This window comes from Hylobates moloch, unplaced genomic scaffold (genome assembly GCF_009828535.3).
Source record: "Hylobates moloch isolate HMO894 unplaced genomic scaffold, HMol_V3 SCAFFOLD_1, whole genome shotgun sequence".
NCBI classification, from domain to species: Eukaryota; Metazoa; Chordata; class Mammalia; order Primates; family Hylobatidae; genus Hylobates; species Hylobates moloch.
This window is the reverse complement of record NW_026652276.1, coordinates 138,698,622-138,717,032: the sequence shown is the minus strand read 5'-3', so window position 1 is coordinate 138,717,032 and position 18,411 is coordinate 138,698,622. Positions and strand designations below refer to the sequence as shown.

Here is an 18,411-nt window from a genome sequence, read left to right as displayed (position 1 = left end):
AGACAAAAAAGATGGACAGAAAGTTGATTGATAGGCTAGAAGGTAATGAAAGGGTATCAGTAATAAAAGCAAATAAGGGGGCATCTCTGCAGTGTTATTTTTAGGAGTGTGAATATGCCAAAGACATAAAAATGTGTGCCTGCTTTTCTTGCATTTTATGACTTCAACAATAGCTGTCCAATTTTTTCACTTGTTGTGGGGGAATTATTAAATCTCAAATAACTATCGCTCTGGGTTTCTGCATAGTTTTCCAAATATGGGAAAAAAATACATACATATATATATATATGTATTTTTTTTTTTTTTTTTTTTTTTTTGGAGACAGAGTCTCATTCTGACACCCAGGCTGGAGTGCAGTGGCACGAACTTGGCTCACTGCAAGCTCTGCCTTCTGGGTTCATGCCATTCTCCTGCCTTAGCCTCCTGAGTAGCTGGGACTACAGTCGCCCGCCACCATGTCTGGCTAATTTTTTGTATTTTTAGTGGAGATGGGGTTTCACCATGTTAGCCAGGATGGTCTCGATCTCTTGACATTGTGATTCGCCCACCTCGGCCTCCCAAAGTGCTGGGATTACAGGTGTGAGCCACCACGCCTGGCCTAGGGGAAGTGTATTTGTTAAGATATCCAAGACTTGGTCCCAGTATGGATTTTGATTTGCTCATGGTACCTAAGTGTCTGTTCTTATCTTATCTTATCTTGCGTTGGTGTTTTGTTTTGGTGTTTTGGTATTTGTTTTTGCCACTATTCACAAGAAATAATCCCTTGGAAATCTCAAAATAGACCCCCTATGATTGTTGCATGGTTGTAACATTTTTATATACAAGATATTGTAAATTATTTAATTGGTTATAAATGCTATGAGAGAGATCTCATAGATAAGTGGACTGCAGAGTGTAGTGAAAAGAGTCCTAGTTCTGGCCCTAGTCCTGACTAGTTTTATGAGTTTTGGCAAGAATTTTTACCTCACTGAGTTTTCTTATCTGTAAAAGGAGATTAGAGTGGATGTTCCCTTAGGGTGCATTTGCATTCTCACAAAGTTGAGTCTACCTGGTGTGGGAGTAATTACAGTGAACATGGAGAAGTGTAATTCTTTTTGGACAACACGGAGGGCATTTGTTAGGTACATAGTGTAAAACTTAAAAATGTCTGATCCCATAATTAAGTTTGTTTTTTGTCCCTAACCAAAGAAAAAGGTGGGGCGGGGGGGTGGGTATAAGGACGCCTACAGGACATACTTAAAGAATCCTTTTAAGACATTTAATGAGTCATTACAGCATACTGATATCTGACATAAAAAACTGCTTTGGATAGCTTTTCATTCATTCAAATATTTGAGTGATAGTGTGTGTCATAAAGAGGCACACTAATGACTTTGGGGCTACAAAAGATAGATCATAATTTTCACTTAACATTGCTTCATTCATGTTCTTTCCATTCTCATCAGAAGTAGTAGTTTTAAAAAGAGAATATATGAAAAAAATAAAGTAAAAGAATTGTCAGCCTAGGCACTGTGGCTCACACCTGTAATCCCAGCACTTTGGGAGGCCGAGGCGGGCAGATCACCTGAGGTCGGGAATTGGAGACCAGCCTGACCAACATGGAGAAACTCCCATCTCTACTAAAAATACAAAATTAGCCAGGCATGGTGGCGCATCCCTGTAATGCCAGCTACTTGGGATGCTGAGGCAGGAGAACTGCTTGAACCTGGGAAGTGGAGGTTGCGGCGAGTCAAGATCACACCAGTGTACTCCAGCCGGGGCAACAAGAGCGAAACTCCATCTCAAAAAAAAAAAAAAAGAAGAAGAATTGTCATAAACAGGTAGATAGTAGGAAGTAATGATTTTCCCTAGTAGACTGAATATATGGTCCTGATGTGAACTAAGCTATTGGAGAATGTCTGTTACACAAATTGTTGTATACTGATGTTTTATAGGTTCATCAAGGATTGCTTTGGAGGATTTATCAGAGAATTAATTAGATGTTTAGCTATTTAGCCTGGTAAAGCGCTTGTTGAACAAGATTAAAACGTTTCCTGCTACCTTGTTTCAGAATGTATTCTGCTGTATTGTGTTATTGGAACATTTGCTGTCCTGCTATTTTAATTTTATTTCAGATATTTTTGTCCTTTATTAAGTCGCTGTCATTTCTAAGTGTATAGATTTTACTTAGGTGTTTCCTCTTTGGCCTCTTGAGCAACTTTTCCTTTATAGCAGAAAGTTTACCTATTAGAAAACCGTGATAATTTAGAGAGAAGTTAGGTCATCTGCAACTGATCCTGCCTGTGGTTATAGAAGTTAGTTAGCTTGCATTTTCTGGGAAATTTTTCATAACAGATAATTCTGTATTTGCTAGACTCAGAACAGATCCTACCAGTAAATGAGATAAGTTCATCTTTTCAGTTTAGACTCCAGGCCGTTTGCTGCGCTTATGTTTTATATACTGTAAAGTTGTTTGCTTATGGAAGTTGATTTATTTGCCACCCCCTTTTTTTTACTGACATGTTTAAAATAATTTTACCTTTAAACTGAATTTGAAAAAAAATGCAGTGCATTCCTGCAAGTAGTGCTTATAATTGTGGTTATAATCACCAGTAATTAGAATTTCCTAATCTGCCTTTAATTGTGCCATTCTTGCCTCTAGAACTGAGGCCAACTGTGTAGTTCATTTCTGTATTTATTTGGATATTTATTAAGTGTTGACTGTAGGTCTAGCTGGGTGCTTGGACAGAGTGATCAAATGTAATATACAGAATAATATGCAATTTCTGCCCCACAGGTACCAAATTTGGGAGATAAGATCTACACAGAAGAAGTATTATACATAATATGTCAAATGAGTGTTATCAGTAAAAGGAATTCAGTAGGACAGAGAAGGACATTTTGCTTTTGAGTTCTCTGAAAAGATTTCATTGAGATGGTGAGACTTGATCTGGACTTGAAGGGATGGGAGTAAATTTTTAGTAAAGTAGGATGAAAATATTGGCTTAATCAAGAGCAAAGGCATGGAGATGTAATGGGTATGTTCTATCGGAGGAAAAGAATTAAATGGCAACACCAAATTTGTGTTAGGCTCATAGTGGGAAATAGTGGGAAAGCCTTGTACAGGGAATAGTGGCATGGGGATGCTTGCATGCATTCAGTAATGCAAAAGAGGACCAACAGCCAGGATGCTGTGGCAGAAAGCTCAAAGCTTAGGAATCAGAAGAGCTGAGTTCTGGCACTTTTGATGTCTTTCCACTTAGACCTGTATTCTCTTTCAGTGAGCAGTTTAAACAGAGAGAGCGTAGGTTCCGTATGCTTAATATTCTTTAGTTCCATTATCAAAGACGGAATGACAGCTTCTGTTTTGTATTACCTGAAGAGCTTTGTATGGCCTGGTATAGCAGAGGGAGGTTACTTGCTGTAAAAATCTCTTGAACCCATTCCTCTGTCACTGATTCATTCCATTGTTTGTCATATTCATTGCATTTCTACCTAGGCGAATGTTAACCCTATTGATTATTTCCTTCTAGAAATAATTTAGTCAAATTACCTAATTGAGGTCAGGTGGAGTGGAGCTTTGTTTTAGGGACAGTATAAAGGAATGGTTTTGATTTTGGGGAAAGTTGGAGTGCCGGCTTTGGATAGAGAACATTTATAGTCAGTGAGGTCGATGACATAGGAGGGAGGTTCATGATATCTGGGGGAGGGGCAGAATATTTGGATTATTATAAAGGTTAAAATAGAAGAGTCCAAACATCTGGCATCTCTTCTGTCTCTAATGTAGTCCCTGGTTACCTTTGTTTCTCTTTGGATATGGTGATTGAGAGGATAGGTTCTTCTGTGTGATTTTTGCTGGTGTCTTTATTTTGTTTATGGTTATTGGGAACTCTCATAACTAAGAAAGTTGCATTTAGATGACTTGTTTGCAGTTGTAGAATGATGATTTGGTATGTAAATCTCATAATAGGGCCTTCATCTTCTGTCATGCCTAACAGATCTGACTTGATGGTTGGAGTAATTTTTCTACCACCAAAAAACCCAAAAATCTCACCTGTATTTTTCCTGCCAATTGGTATATTCACAGTCTCAGGTTTAGGATCAGTCCCTTTTTGTTTGTGGTTGGTTTCTAGGAGAAAACAATGTACAAATACTGAGTTAAAAGTAGGGTTGGGCCACTGGAGATACAAAGAAAAATCTTTTTGCTTTAGTTATCAACAATGGAAAAGCGTTTGGTAAAGTAACTTTGATGCAGCAGTATGTGTCATTGAGTAGTTACAGAAAGTTTTGCTTAATAGGAATCTGGATTTTATTATTAAAGAATGTCATTATAGAGGCTGGGTGTGTTGGCTCACGCCTGTAATCCCAGCACTTTGGGAGGCTGAGGCAGACGGATCACCTGAGGTCAGGAGTTCAAGACGAACCTGGCCAACGTGGCAAAACCCCATCTCTACTAAAAATACAAAAATTAGCTGCGTGTGGTGGTGTGTGCCTGTAATCCCAGCTACTCGAGAGGCTGAGGCAAGAGAATCACTTGAACCCAGGGGGTGGAGGTTGCGGTGAGCCAAGATTGCGCCACTTCACTCCAGTCTGGGTGAAAGAGTGGAACTCCGTCTCAAAAAAAAAAAAATGTCGTTTTAGAACTGTACTTTTTATTTTTAGAGACAGAGTCTTACCCTGTTGCCCAGGCTGTAGTGCAGTGGTAGGATCATACTTCACTGCAGCCTCAAACTTCTGGGCAAGAACTGTACTGTTCTGTACTGTTTTAAGAATTTACAAAGAATAAGAGTTGTCTGAAAAGTGAAGAGGGGAAAATTTCAATAAATGATAGCCACTGTTTACTGAATACCTGCTATGTTGCAGGCATTATATATACATTATAATCTTTAATTCTCACGAGATTTCTAATGTGTAAGTAGTAGTATCAGTGTTTACAGGGAAGAAGTCAGGCCTGGAGGGCTGAAGTGCTTTCCCTGGGTCATCTAGTCTGTATGTAATAGAAACAGGATTTTTTACCAGGTCTATTGGGCCTCACATTTCTGTATTTTCACCAGACTATGTCTTAAGGATAATAAGGAGATTGACATGTAAATAAACACAGGGCCATGTGCTGCATTGAAGTATTGGAAGTATTGTCCAGGTATGGAAGAAATACAAAGGGAGGGAATGATCGAGTCGACCTTGGAGTGGAGCACTTAAGAGAAAGATTCCTGCAGAAGGATGACACGTTAGCAGGATACTGGTGACCATCTAAAAGTTATTTGGGTAGAAGAGAAGGATTAATGACACTAGTGATTCATTGTCTATATGTTTTCTTCTCTGTTTAACAAGAGCAGAATGATCTGGTTCATCTCTGCTGTTGACTCTCTTCATCACAGTCTCTCTTGGCCTTTTATACACCAAGATGATTCTGCTGTTCCCATCCCAGTTTTTGTTAGTTTGATCATTTTCACACTGTTTACATTTGTAATATTTAGTACTGTTTTGTAGAGATAATTCCTATAGTTGTTTACACGTATGTCTATTTTTAAATAGAATCATGCATGTGTGTACTACTTGTGTGTCCGTGAGTTTATATATTTATTTAACCACGGCTTATCCATTCGGAATTTTTTGTTTTGATTCATCTGTTGGTTGAGTCCTGAGTCTGAGTATTTAAAGATAATACATTTTTTTCCAAGAGCTCTGAAGACCCCTCTGCCTTGTGTCCCAAATAATTATCTATATATGTTATATATGTAGATCTCTGTACAGATCTTTCTGTATGTACATAGAGAAATTTCTCTATATAAATAATTTATAGATACATACATTTATAAATAAATCTACCCAGGTATATAGAAAGATAACTATATATAGAGAGATGAATCAAAACAAAGAATTTAGAAATGGACAGGCTGTGGTTAAGTATGTAAATACATACTAGTAGTACCCACATGCGTATCATGTATATCTATACAGTTTTAAGAGTGCTTTACATAGATGTTTAACTTAGGATTTTTGACTTTATAATGGTGTGGAGGTGATATGCATTCTGTAGAAACTATACTTTGAATTTCAATCTTTTTCAGGGCTAGCAATATACATAATGAAACTTGGTGGTGCTGAGCCAAATATCTCATGTAATTTATTGAATACGGTATTGAAAGGGTTCTGAGCACATTTAAGGTAGGCTAGCCTAAGCTACTATATTTGGTAGTTTAGGTGTATGCATTTTCAACTGAAGATATTTTCAATTTACCATCCTAAGTCAAGGAGCATTTGTATATTAAGGATATTGTCCTTTTGTTTTTGATATACATTGCAAATATTTTAAATTTATTATTTGTCTTTTGAATTTGCTTCTGATATGTTTAACCATGATACATTTTTTTCTTTTGTTGCATAATGCCTTAGAGATGCCCTAAAAAACTGATTGGAAGCTTTATGTGCAAAGATAAGGCTTATTAATAGGCAACGATTTTGATGTATCATTCTGTGAGACCTTTTGATTTAAGAGAAGAATCTACCAATTTCTTAATAGAGATAGAGGCTATGGAGTGGGGCCTTTTTCAGTTCGGAGATCTTTATTCTTCTGTTTTCTTCCCTGCCCGTTGCCGTGCCTGGTATTCTCAATTCTGAATATTCTTTGTTGTTGTTGTTGTTGTTTTCCCCATGGTAAATCTCCATTCTCATGCTCTAGTGGGGGTATGGTATTTGCTTGGCTGTATGTAATGGATTGGGGACCTGGGATCTGTTTTTTTATTCAGTCTTTCAGTCAGTCTAGATTTTAGCCTCATGTATCACTACTGTCTTGGGAAGTCATGGAGCTCCAGATGCCTGAGTCCTTTGGGAATTATTTAGTGAGAATTGGCTTGCTTGTGCAGACACTCAGGATCTGTGTTTGCTCAGTGCCATTGATGCTTTCATCTATATTTTTTTTCTTATTTGCTGCTGACTTCTCTCATGTTCTTTAACTCATTTTTATTAAATATTATTTATTTTCATTTTAGTAGGTTTTGGAGGGGAGGAGAGAGAAACATGTGTTTACTTCACTGTATTTAACTAGAAATCCAGGTGTACGTACTGTTTTTCCCCTTAGGCTCTATTTTGTAGGTAGTTGGATGGCTCTCAAGTGAGGCTTTTTAGGTTCACAATATTGCACTTTTGTTTATTTGCCAGTACCCAGATGATTCTGATGATTCAAATCAGTTGCCGCTTGCCCTCGTTTATGCTAAGTTTAACTTCAGGGAAGCAAATTTTTTAAGTTTCAAGGCAAGAATTTGTTAGTTGATGCTTAAAGTCTGGTTGCAGTTTTAGGATCTCTTTGTTTTCTCCCCATAGTTGATCAGTTTCACTGTATTCGATGTAGCCTGTGTTTGACCATTATAGTTTTTTTGTAGTTTCATTTTTAGGGGTGTCTAATCTTTTGGCTTCCTTGGGCCACATTTTTTATAGTTTAATTTTTAGGGGTGTCTAATCTTTTGGCTCCTGTGGGCCACACATAAAATACACTAACAATAGCTGATCAGCTAAAAAAAAAAACCTCAAAAAATCTCATAATGTTTTAAGAAAGTTAATGAATTTGTGTTGGGCCACATTCGGCCATGCATTGGACAAACTTGTTTTAATTGAATCCTCCTTCCTGTTTTTTTCTTTCTCTTTTTGGTGGTTTTCAAGAAGTTGAAGTAAACATACCTTTATTCCTTTCTTTTAAAATGCATGTACTACAGTTTGAAAAACGTTGTCCAAAATCTTATATTTCATTTAGGAAATTGAATACCTGGAGGATTAGCTGTGCCAAAATCTTTTTCCCAATCCTTATAAAGTTCGGCATGAGGTATAATTCTAGCCTCACTCATTTGGTTGCAGTTTCACGTCACAGTGAAGGGAGGACAGTTCCTGTGAGAACATATGTGCTGGAACTAGAGAGCTGCCAAAACGTCTCTTTCACCACCCGTCTTATTAGTTGTCTCTCACAGTGCTTCTGCTCCTGTCTACACTCTAGCTCCATGTGGCCTTCTTTCTTGTGCTTGCCTATATTTTCTGTTCTCTTGTAAGTTCAGCTTACACCTGAGCCGTCATGTACACCACTGTCTCTCTTTTACTTACTTTTGACCTTTCTGCTTAAGCTCTTTACTGCTGGCCAATATAGTCTCTCACTGTTTCTTAATCATATTTCCAAGAAAAAAAAATGATTAGCCTATGCCATCTTTTTGTTCCACTTCTGATTTGTTGGCCTATGCCATCTTTTTGTTCCACTTCTGATTTGTGCCTAGCCAAAGTATAAGTTGGCTATCTGGGTTCAGGTTTCCAAACAGCTTAGTGGTGTCAGGGGAGGGAGCAGTAGGACAGCAGGGGAACATAGTATATCTGAGGACTGTCTTAGCAGCAAGAAGGCAGGGATGGGACACTTCACCTTGGTAAGTGGGGGGGGGGAGAACAGAGCTGAATACATCAAATAGTCCCTATTTTATTATGCTAGTTTATTTTTAATGGAGTACTTGAGGGAAATACTTAGTAGTGCAGATTGAATAATGTAGGAAACTAGCTAATTTTTAAGTGTCAAAAATTGACTGCAAAAAACCTGTACCCTGATCTGATGCTGGTTTCTGTTTTCGTTATGACTTTAGTGCCATGGTGTGGCAGAAAGACCGTTAAAGTAGGAGTCAGGAGTCTTAGATTCTAGACTCGTTTTTGCTGTTCTGAAAGGCTTCACATTCTGCATCACATACATTTTTAAGGTTATTGAGGTAGAATAGTGTCTAAGGTACTATTTAGCTATTAAACTTGTGACTCACAGTATACTGTACCAAGTTAGTAAAGGTAATTTCCACAAGAGTAGTCAGATTACAAAGCTTATAATAACATGAAATCATGAGTACAGGTTAATGTAAAAAACTAAAAACGAGAATACCTGGACCAGTACATTACAGAGAGATACAGGAGTTTCTATTGGACTGCATCCCTCTCATTTGAACTTGGTTTGTTTGATGAGAAGATCATCTTCATGAGCTGATACAAAAGTCAGGTATTATAATCACAAAATTTTCCTGACTTGAGTTGCACATAAACAGTGTAATGCAGTAAGTGTAATATTGAAGTTTCAAATGCTTTTTGATTTTCCATGCTTTTTAAAAGCCATAGCTGGATATTCAGAATAGTTAAGTAACTTGAGTTTCTTTTGTTTTTTAGGATTTAAGTGCCCTGTATGCTCAAAATTTGTACCCTCAGATGAAATGGATTTGCATCTTGTAATGTGTTTAACAAAGCCAAGGATAACCTATAATGGTAAGTCCAATGCTTTAAAATAGTATTTTAAGTTAGAATTACCTTACATTTTACGAATTTCATGTTTCAAGTTTAATTTAAAAGGAGAGAAGGACCTTGTTTTCTCTCTATTTTTACTAGTGCATTAATGCAGTGGTTCTCAAATTCTGTGATCTCAAGACTTGTTTACACTTCAAAAAATTATTGAGGACTTCAAAGAGTTTTTCTTTACGCGGGTTGTATCTATCAATATTTGTCATATAAATTAAAACAGAATTTATAATTTTTAATTTATTTCGTTAAACAAATATAATTATGTTGACAACTTTTAAATGAAAAGTAAATTTTCTAAGACAAAATATTTAGTGACAAGAGTGGCATTTTCTGTATTTTTACAAACTCTTTAATATCTGGCTTGATGACAAGGAATTCTCACATCTGCTTTTTCATTCAGTTTATTGTGATATGGCACATCTTGTGTCCTCTGGAAAACTCTACTGCTATACTGGAGAGAATGGGAATGAAAAAGGCAGATATGGCCAGGCACAGTGGCTCACACCTGTAATCCCAGCACTTTGGGAGGCCGAGGTAGGCAGAATACCTGAGGTCCAGAGTTTGAGACCAGCCTGGCCAACACGGTGAAACCCCATCTCTACTAAAAAAAAAAAAAAAAAAAGTTAGCTGGGTGTGGTGGTGCACACCTGAAATCCTAGCTACTCAGGAGGCTGAGGCGGAGAATTGCTTGAACCCAGGAGGCAGAGGTTGTAGTGAGCCGAGATTGTGCCACTGCACTCCAGCCTTGGAGACAGAGTGAGACTCTGTCTCAAAAAAAAAAAAAAAAGGCAGATACTGTCTTAATGTTACCATGAAAATAGTTTTTACTTTGTTAATCTAAAAGGATTTCAAAGGCTCTTCCAATTCTTCTACTCTACAAGATTCTTTGGACCACACTTTGAGAACTACTGCATTGAAATAAAATCTTTTGGGTTAAGCCTAAGTAAAATGTAATGTTCATAATGGCCATTTTCAAAAGTAAGTAAGCATGGTTGAAATTGCAACTTTTTTCTTTTTGTTTAAGAGTATAGAGTAAATGAAGGGAACATATATAGCAGTAGGGAGGATAAAAGTTTATTCAATAGTAAATAGATGCCTAATGGGAGAAAAAGTCATTAAGAGAAACCCAAAACTCTACCTATGCGATGCATATGTGTCTCTGTCTTTCCTCCCATAGACAAATTCAGTCTTTGAGCTCTGGAGCTAACTGGTATTTTTGTTAGGTCTGGTATTTTAGACTGTACCATTCTTTCCTGACCAAAATCTCTAGATATTCCAAAACCTAGAAAAGATTTTAAATGTAGCCTTGGCATACTTTGGAATAGACTTGGGGGGGAAAAATCAAGTAGTTCTGTCCTAACCAATGAATAGAATAAAATGAAGGAAAAATGAAAGTTGTTTTCAAAATTTTATAAAGAAACAGACTTCAGAAGCTTAAGAGAAATTTCATTTTTTTAAATGTAAATTTTGGCCTGAAATAAAATGTGTAGAAAGGGTACCAGTAAACACTATAGCCAGTTGAAAGATTGGCTAAATGCAACAAATATTTTGAGCATCAATTATGTGCGAGGTACTGTGTTAGGAATTAGAGATATAGCAGTGAATGAACAGAAATGGAGCTTACAGCCTGCTAATAGTAATAGTCACTGATTTCTTTGAGCTAAGAATTACTGGTTAAATAAAAAGGTTCTATGAAAAACTTAGTAGATATAGCAGCACTTATCTGAGATTTCTCCTCAGGTAACAAAAATGTTGGGAGGGATAGAATTTAACATTGAAATGAGCATATTACTTTGGATAGTGTTTTGCAAGTTGACGTAGGAATCAGTGTCTCAATTCTTCCCTCTCCTTCACTTTTTCTAGTATGGTGGTGCTACAGCCACCCTATTACAGGGTTGACAATAGAGCACTTTTTCCCATTCATTTGCTGATGAAATGTGAAAGTGGTTTTAAGCAGTTACTTGGCATAGTAAATGTATTTGTTGATTATATCCTAACCTTTTTGCATTATGAAATTGAATTGGCTACTTTGCATTATCTACTTCAAGTTTAGTTATTTAAGAAATAGAAAGTGTTCTCATTCAAAATTTGAGTCTAAAAGTATTTGAGTTTGTTTTTCATACCTGCTCCACTATCTTATTATACTCTATAATTGTTTATGTTTAATGGGAGTACCTTTAAATATCCATAAATCTTAAGCCTCTGGCTTTCAATTTGAAAATCACAAATATATTTGACCATATAATAATATATTTACACACAGTCTTACTATTCTGTACATTTACTTTTTGTGTAATATATCTAGGATATAGTCTTCTTGTGTATTGTGATATTTAACAATTTTTTAACTTTTAAGTTCAGGAGTACATGTGCAAGTTTGTTATATAGGTAAACTTGTGTCATGGGTGTTTGTTCTACAGATATTTTGTCACTCAGGTATTAAGCCTAGTACTCATTAGTTATTTTTTTCTGATCCTCTCCTTCCTCCTACTCTCCACCCTCTGGTAGGCTCCAATGTGTATTGTTCCCCTCTTTGTGTCCATGTGCTCTTATCATTTAGCTCCCACTTACAAGTGAGAACATGTGGAATTTGCTTTTCTGTTCCTGTGTGAGTTTGCTGAGGATAATGGCCTCCAGCTCCATCCATGTTTCCACAGAGGACACGATCTTCTTTTTTATGGCTGTGTAGTATTCACATGGTGTATATGGACTCACATTTTCTTTATGCAGTCTATCATTTGATGGGCATTTAGGTTGATTCCATGTCTTTGCTCTTGTGAACAGTGTTACAGTGAACATATGCATGCATGTGTCTTATAACACGATTTATATTCCTTTGGGTATATACCCAGTAGTGGGATTGATGGGTCAAATGGTATTTCTGTTTTTAGGTCTTTGAGGAATTGCCATACTGTCTTCCACAATGGTTGAACTAATTTACACTCCCACCAACAGTGTGTTAAGTATTCCTTTTTCTCTGCAGCCTCTCCAACATGTATTTTTTTTTTTTTTTTTTTTACTTTTTAATAATACGCATTCTGACGCTTGAAATGGTATCTCCTTGTGGTTTTGATTTGCATTTCTCTAATGATCAGTGGTGTTGAGCTTTTTTTCATATGATTCTTGGCCACATTTATGTCTTCTTTTGAAAAGTGTTCATCTCCTTTGCACACTTTTTCATGGGGTTGCTTTTTTCTTGTAAATTTAAGTTCCTTATGTATGCTGGATATTAAACCTTTGTTAGATGCTTAGTTTGCAAAAATTTTCTCCCATTCTGTAGGTTATCTGTTCACTTTGTTGATAGTTTCCTTTGTTGTGCAGAAGCTCTTTAGTTTAATTAGATCCCGTTTGTCAATTTTTGGTTTTGTTGCAATTGCTTTTGGTGCCTTTGTCATGAAATCTTTGCCTATTCTTATGTCTATAATGGTATTGCATAAGTTGTCTTCCAGGGTTTGTATAGTTTTGGATTTTACATTTTGTATATGGCTTAAGGAAGTTGGCACGGGGTGGGAGTCCAGTTTCAATCTTCTGTATATAGCTAGCTAGTTATCCCAGCACCATTTATTGAATAGGGAATCCTTTCCCCATTGCTTGTTTTTGGTCAGGTTTGGATATTTGACAGTTTTTAATTTCCTGATTTAACTATGCCTGAGTCATTAAACTTTTCTGCTAGATCACTTGTTTGGTGTCTTAAGAACTAATTAATATATAACCTTCTGCTTGGGGATACTGTAACAACCAAATATTTCGAATTTTAAATATTTAACAGTATTTCAATCTAGAAATTAATAAATTTCATGCAATAAGTAAATAAAGTTGTAAGCATTCTTAAAGTTGCTGACTGAAACCTTTAAAAAAAATAAAAAAAGTATATATTTTTGTGTTTAGAGTCAGGATCTTGCTTTGTTGCCCGAGCTAGAGCTCAGTAGCTATCTATAGGCACAGTCATGGCACACTACAGCCTCAAACTCCTGGGCACAAGTGGTCCTCCTACCTCAGCCTCCTAAGTAGCTAGGACTACAGGTGCATGCCACCATGCCTGGCTTCTTTTATTTTTTATTTTGTAGAGATAAAAAATTCAAAGTATGTATTAACTGTATAAACATTCACAGCAAGAAGCAAATACACCTTCTTAATAAAAACCATATATAGTTTTTGAGGTTTTAAAACTAGCTCTTGGACAGTGGCCAGTTATGAGTAAGTGGAGAAGAAAGGAGCTTTGCCTGGACTGATTTGGAGGGTTACAGAGAGGTGGCAGATTAATAATGTACTTTCCTATCATAGGCAAGGGGAGTTCTAATACCACCTTGTTTTAAAGGCAGACCCCCCCAGAATGTCTATCACAGGTGATGAGTCCAAATGGAAATTGGCTTCTTTAATACCTAATAAGCAAACCATCTAGGATTATTATAAAGTAGAGCAAGGTAAAGCCAGAGAATCTCTAAAACTGAATCTTTTTAGTCAACTGGATTCCTCACAATTTTATATTTGAATTCCTACATGTTAATTCCATAGAGAGATGCATCAGATACATTGGGCCTCTAAATTGTGTTAGTGCTCAAACAAGAACATTTTTTTCACCACAGTGCTCACTTAACTTACACTTTTTGCAGCCTTTTCCAGAGTAGCTAGATCTGAAATTTGGAAATTTATTTGTTAAGTGAATGTTAACTGTCTATAAACATTCATAGTTATAACACAAGAATAGTGGGGCTTGTTTTCTTCAGACTGGATATATTTATATAGATAAGCTCCTGAATTGGATGAGTTCCAGAAATTCAAATGTAAGTTGATGATTTAGAGTTTCAGACTCTTTCTCACAGAGATGATATTTGAAATATTGTTTTTTCAGACTAGCTCACCAAAACCTTCTTATTTTTTTAAATGCACAATATGAACACCCACATCCTAGTACCTGAAGAAGAAATTGGCTGACTAGTAGAAGCTCTCAGGGCTTGGGCAGCTGGCTCGGCAGAGGTCCCAATGGGACGCCCAAGGCTGTCAGGGCAGGGAAGGATTTTGAATGATGTGGGTGGCATTATCTATTGCAGATGGTATTTTGGCAGCTTGAAAAAAATTAATGCCACAGTGAGTGTTCAACAACATAGATTGCCTTCATGTCAAGGACTGCCTATTTCATATACTTTTCCCTCTTTCATGTGCTTCATTGTTGAGTTTATGGACCTAATAATTCCTTGTATAATCTATGAATCTAATACAAATTTTATGAGTATAGAGGCTCTCTTCATTTCCTTGCTCCTTATCTTCTAGGATATTTCATACAAGCCAAAAAATGAATTAAATATTATTAGCAAATTCTTAGTTTTTAAAAAAAATTTATTTGTACATAATAGTACATTTATGGGGGTACATGTGATACTCAGATACAAATGTACTATGTGTAATGATCAAATCAGGATAATTGGGACATCCATCACCTCAAGCATTTATAACTTCTTTGTATTAGGAACATACCAGTTCCGCTTTTCTAGTTATTTTGAAATACGCAATAAATTATTGTTAACTATAGTTGTCCTGTTGTGCTTCCAAACACTAGGTCTTATTTCTTTTATCTGACCATATTTTTGTACCCATTAATCAAACCCTCTTGATATCCCCCTTCCCCAGTACCCTTCCCAGCCTCTGGTAACCATCATTCTTCTCTCTGTTTCCATGAGATCAGTTTTGTTTTGTTTTGTTTTTTAAGCTCCCACATAATGAGTGAAAATATGCTATACTTGTCTTTCTGTGCCTGGCTTATTTCACTTAACATAATGTCCTCCAGTTCCATCCATGTTCTTGAAAATGACAGGATTTCATTCATTTTCATGGCTGAATAATATTCCATTGTTTATAGATACCACGTTTTCTGTATCCATTCATCTGTTGATGGATACTTAAGTTGAATCCATATCTTGGTTATCGTGGCTAGTGCTGCAGTAAACATGGGAGTGCAGATATTTCTTTGATATACTGATTTCCTTTCTTTTGGATATATATCCAGTAACAGGATTGCTGGATCATATGGTAGTTCTCTTTTTCGTTTTTTGAGGAACCTCTGTACTGTTCTCCATAGTGGCTGTACTAATTTACATTCCCACCAACAGTGTACAAGGGTTCCCCTTTCTCCACAGCCTTGCCAGCATCTGTTATTGCTTGTCTTTTTGATAAAAGCTGTTTTAACTGGGGTGAGATCATATCTTATTGTAGCTTTGATGTAGCAAATTCTTAGTCTTGATTGTATTGGTCTTTAAACTATACCTGATCATGGTATACTTTATATCATATAAAGTTCAGTTTTTACTTTAGACTTCTGTGATTCAAGGCAGTAAGACTTATTTATATTTAAGGTATCTTTGATTTACTTGTGGTTGCTACTATGTTTGTGCATGTGTACTTAGAAGAGGTACAACTTGAAATAAAGTCTTCTGGGAGTTAAATTATAAACTTGAGAATCGAAACAGAGCTATTCAGAATCATCAGAAAGAAGAACAACTCTATGGACAGAGCAAGATGTGACTATTACCCTGTTAAAGTAAACATGTTTGAAGAAAGATTGAGCCAGTTGGAAGGCAATTTGTTCTGCAATAAAAATGATGAAAAAAGCTGCCAATTTCTACACAGTCTATGGGAGAATCTATTTTGTCAAGCTCACACAAATATTGCAGGTGATTGTATCAGGCTGTTAGCACCTTGATTCCAATGTGCATATGCAGCATGCTAATCATCTGGGTTCCTGTCTAACATGTTTGCAGGAAAGAGCATATGTTTTCCCACTGTAGATATAATCTGGTCTTCCAGGGACTTGAGGTACTATTATAAGTTATAAGCCTACCTTCTGCCTTATATACTACATTTTCTTGGTTTTAAGATTCTCCCCTCAAAACACATTTTAATCTTTCTGAATTCAGGATGCTTCCTGAAATTGGCATCTTTTTTTTAACTGAAGTTAAAAAAAAAAAAGAAAACTTGCCAGCTACTAAGCAGAATTTTAAATAAGAAAGTCTAAGTTATCGCTGCCTGAGCATGTGTGAACTTTGCCTTCTGTGGCAGGTTTCTGTTCTCTTATTTGACGTCTCTGTTCGTTTATGTACATTGGTGGTTTCTGTGGTTGAGTTTTAACTTAAATGTGGATCCCTAATTGTAGTCTTAAGTAACTTGATAAAGCTTACATTGTAAGGCAGAATCGAAGAGCTATTTTTTATACAACAAACTGACTGTTCTCCATGGAGTGATGTTAAAGGCAATGGAAAATGTCAAATCCCTTTTACTGCCTTACAAAAATCTCAAAGTTGGTGATATCCCAGAAGAGCCTGGCAGAAACAAATCCAAAACTGTTCGTAAACCCATATGGGATTCCTGTACTAACATACAGTCCCTATTAACGGTGAACTTGTGATGAAAAATGACAAGGAGTGAGAGTAAGCAGATACGAGAATTATTACCCCTAAGAACATTTAAAATTAACAGCTTTATTTTCAAATAGTTAAAATTATAAACAGATGAATAGGAAATATGGGAAAAAATAAGACACTGTAAATAAAGAACAGGAAGTTTTGAAAAAGATTCAGATTTAACTAGACATTAATCATTGAAATTAGAGTCTGGCTGAATAGATAGGTTAAGTGGCAGATTAGATAGAGTTGCAAGGAGAATTAGTCAAGTATAAGGTAGTTCTGAGGAAATTACACAGAGTGTAACAGAGAGAGAAGCATGGAAAATAGGAGAGAGTACCTGGCATGGAGCCTGGAATGAGAGCATACACCATACATATAAAAATCGCAGAAAAAGAGATGGAATTGTGGAGAGGCAGTATTTAAAGGGAAATGCTGGAGAGCCTTATAGAATTGCTGAAAGCTAGAAATTCTCAGATTGAAAGAGTGCAGTGATCCTAACTGGCATAAATAAAAATAAATCCATACCTAGAGACACCATAAACCACAAATACCAAACAAAAAGAGAAAAATGTTATTGTATCCCCCAAAATAATATTTTACCTTGTTCCGTTTGTGTTAACATTTCTAAAATGCTTCTTGTTTTATGGAGTAATTTGAAATTTAGCAGATGTTTACTTTATAAAGATAATGGATCAGAAATGGTCATATAAGAAACTTGACAGTAGTTACAGCCTCATCCAGTTACCAAAATTGTAAGCCCATTTTATGTGGCACTAAATTCAGTTTTACTTCCCTTCTATAAATACACATAGCTGCCCCAAAGTAACACTAATTTGTGTTTAAATTGTTACAAAGTATAGCAGTACTTTGTACAAACTTTAAATTCATCTTGTTGAGTCCAGATTCTAATTCTGTCACTTAATAGGAGTGTAATCTTAGTCTTGGTTTTCTCTCTTGTAAAAAATGAGACTAGAAATAGGACCTGTCTTCATAGAGTTACTGTGAAAATCAAATGAGAAATCACGCATAGTTCTTCACAGAAGAACTTCACAGGTAATGAGTGCTAAAGTTAACAAGACCTGTTGCTATTACTAAGAAATATTACTCTTGACTTTGAGAGGTAAACATGCTGTAGATGCCCTGTTACCTTTTAAAAAAAAATTTCGGTTGAGGAGGTGGGGTACATGTGCAGGTTTATTACATTGATCTATTGTGTAATGCTGGGATTTGGGCTTCTAGTAAACCCATTCCCCAAGTAGCAAACATAGTACCTAATAGGTGGTTTTTCAACCCTTGTCCCCCTCCCTCTCTTCTCACTTTTGGAGTTCCCTGCGTCTGTTGTTTCCATCTTTATGTCTGTGTGTACCCATCGTTTAGCTCACACTTATAAGTGAGAACATGACTGTATTTGATTTTCGGTTTCTGCATTAATTTACTTAGGATAATGGCCTTTAGCTGCATCCATATTGCTGCAAATGATATTGTTTCATTCTTTTTTTATGGCTGTGTAGTATTCCATGGTGTATATGTACCACTTTTTCTTTATCCAGTCCACCATTGATGGGCACCTAGGTTGATTCCATGACTTTGCTGTTGTGAATAGTGCTGCAGTAAACATACGAGTGCAGGTGTCTTTTTGGTTGAATGATGTCTTTTCCTTTGGGTAGATACCCAACAGTAGGATTGATTGCTGGGTTGAATGGTAGTACTAGTTTTAGTTTTTTGAGAGATC

The 18,411-nt window shown here is 36.3% G+C and overlaps 1 protein-coding gene across 1 annotated transcript in view; it reads left to right on the top strand.

Moving 5' to 3' along the window:
- Positions 1-18,411, top strand: part of ZNRF2 (zinc and ring finger 2) — a 93,486-nt gene that overhangs the window by 35,166 nt on the left and 39,909 nt on the right. Inside the window, exon 2 of the mRNA XM_032758411.2 lies at positions 9,154-9,249. Coding sequence (XP_032614302.1) covers positions 9,154-9,249 — 96 coding nt within the window. The remainder of the gene's footprint in view (positions 1-9,153; positions 9,250-18,411) is intronic.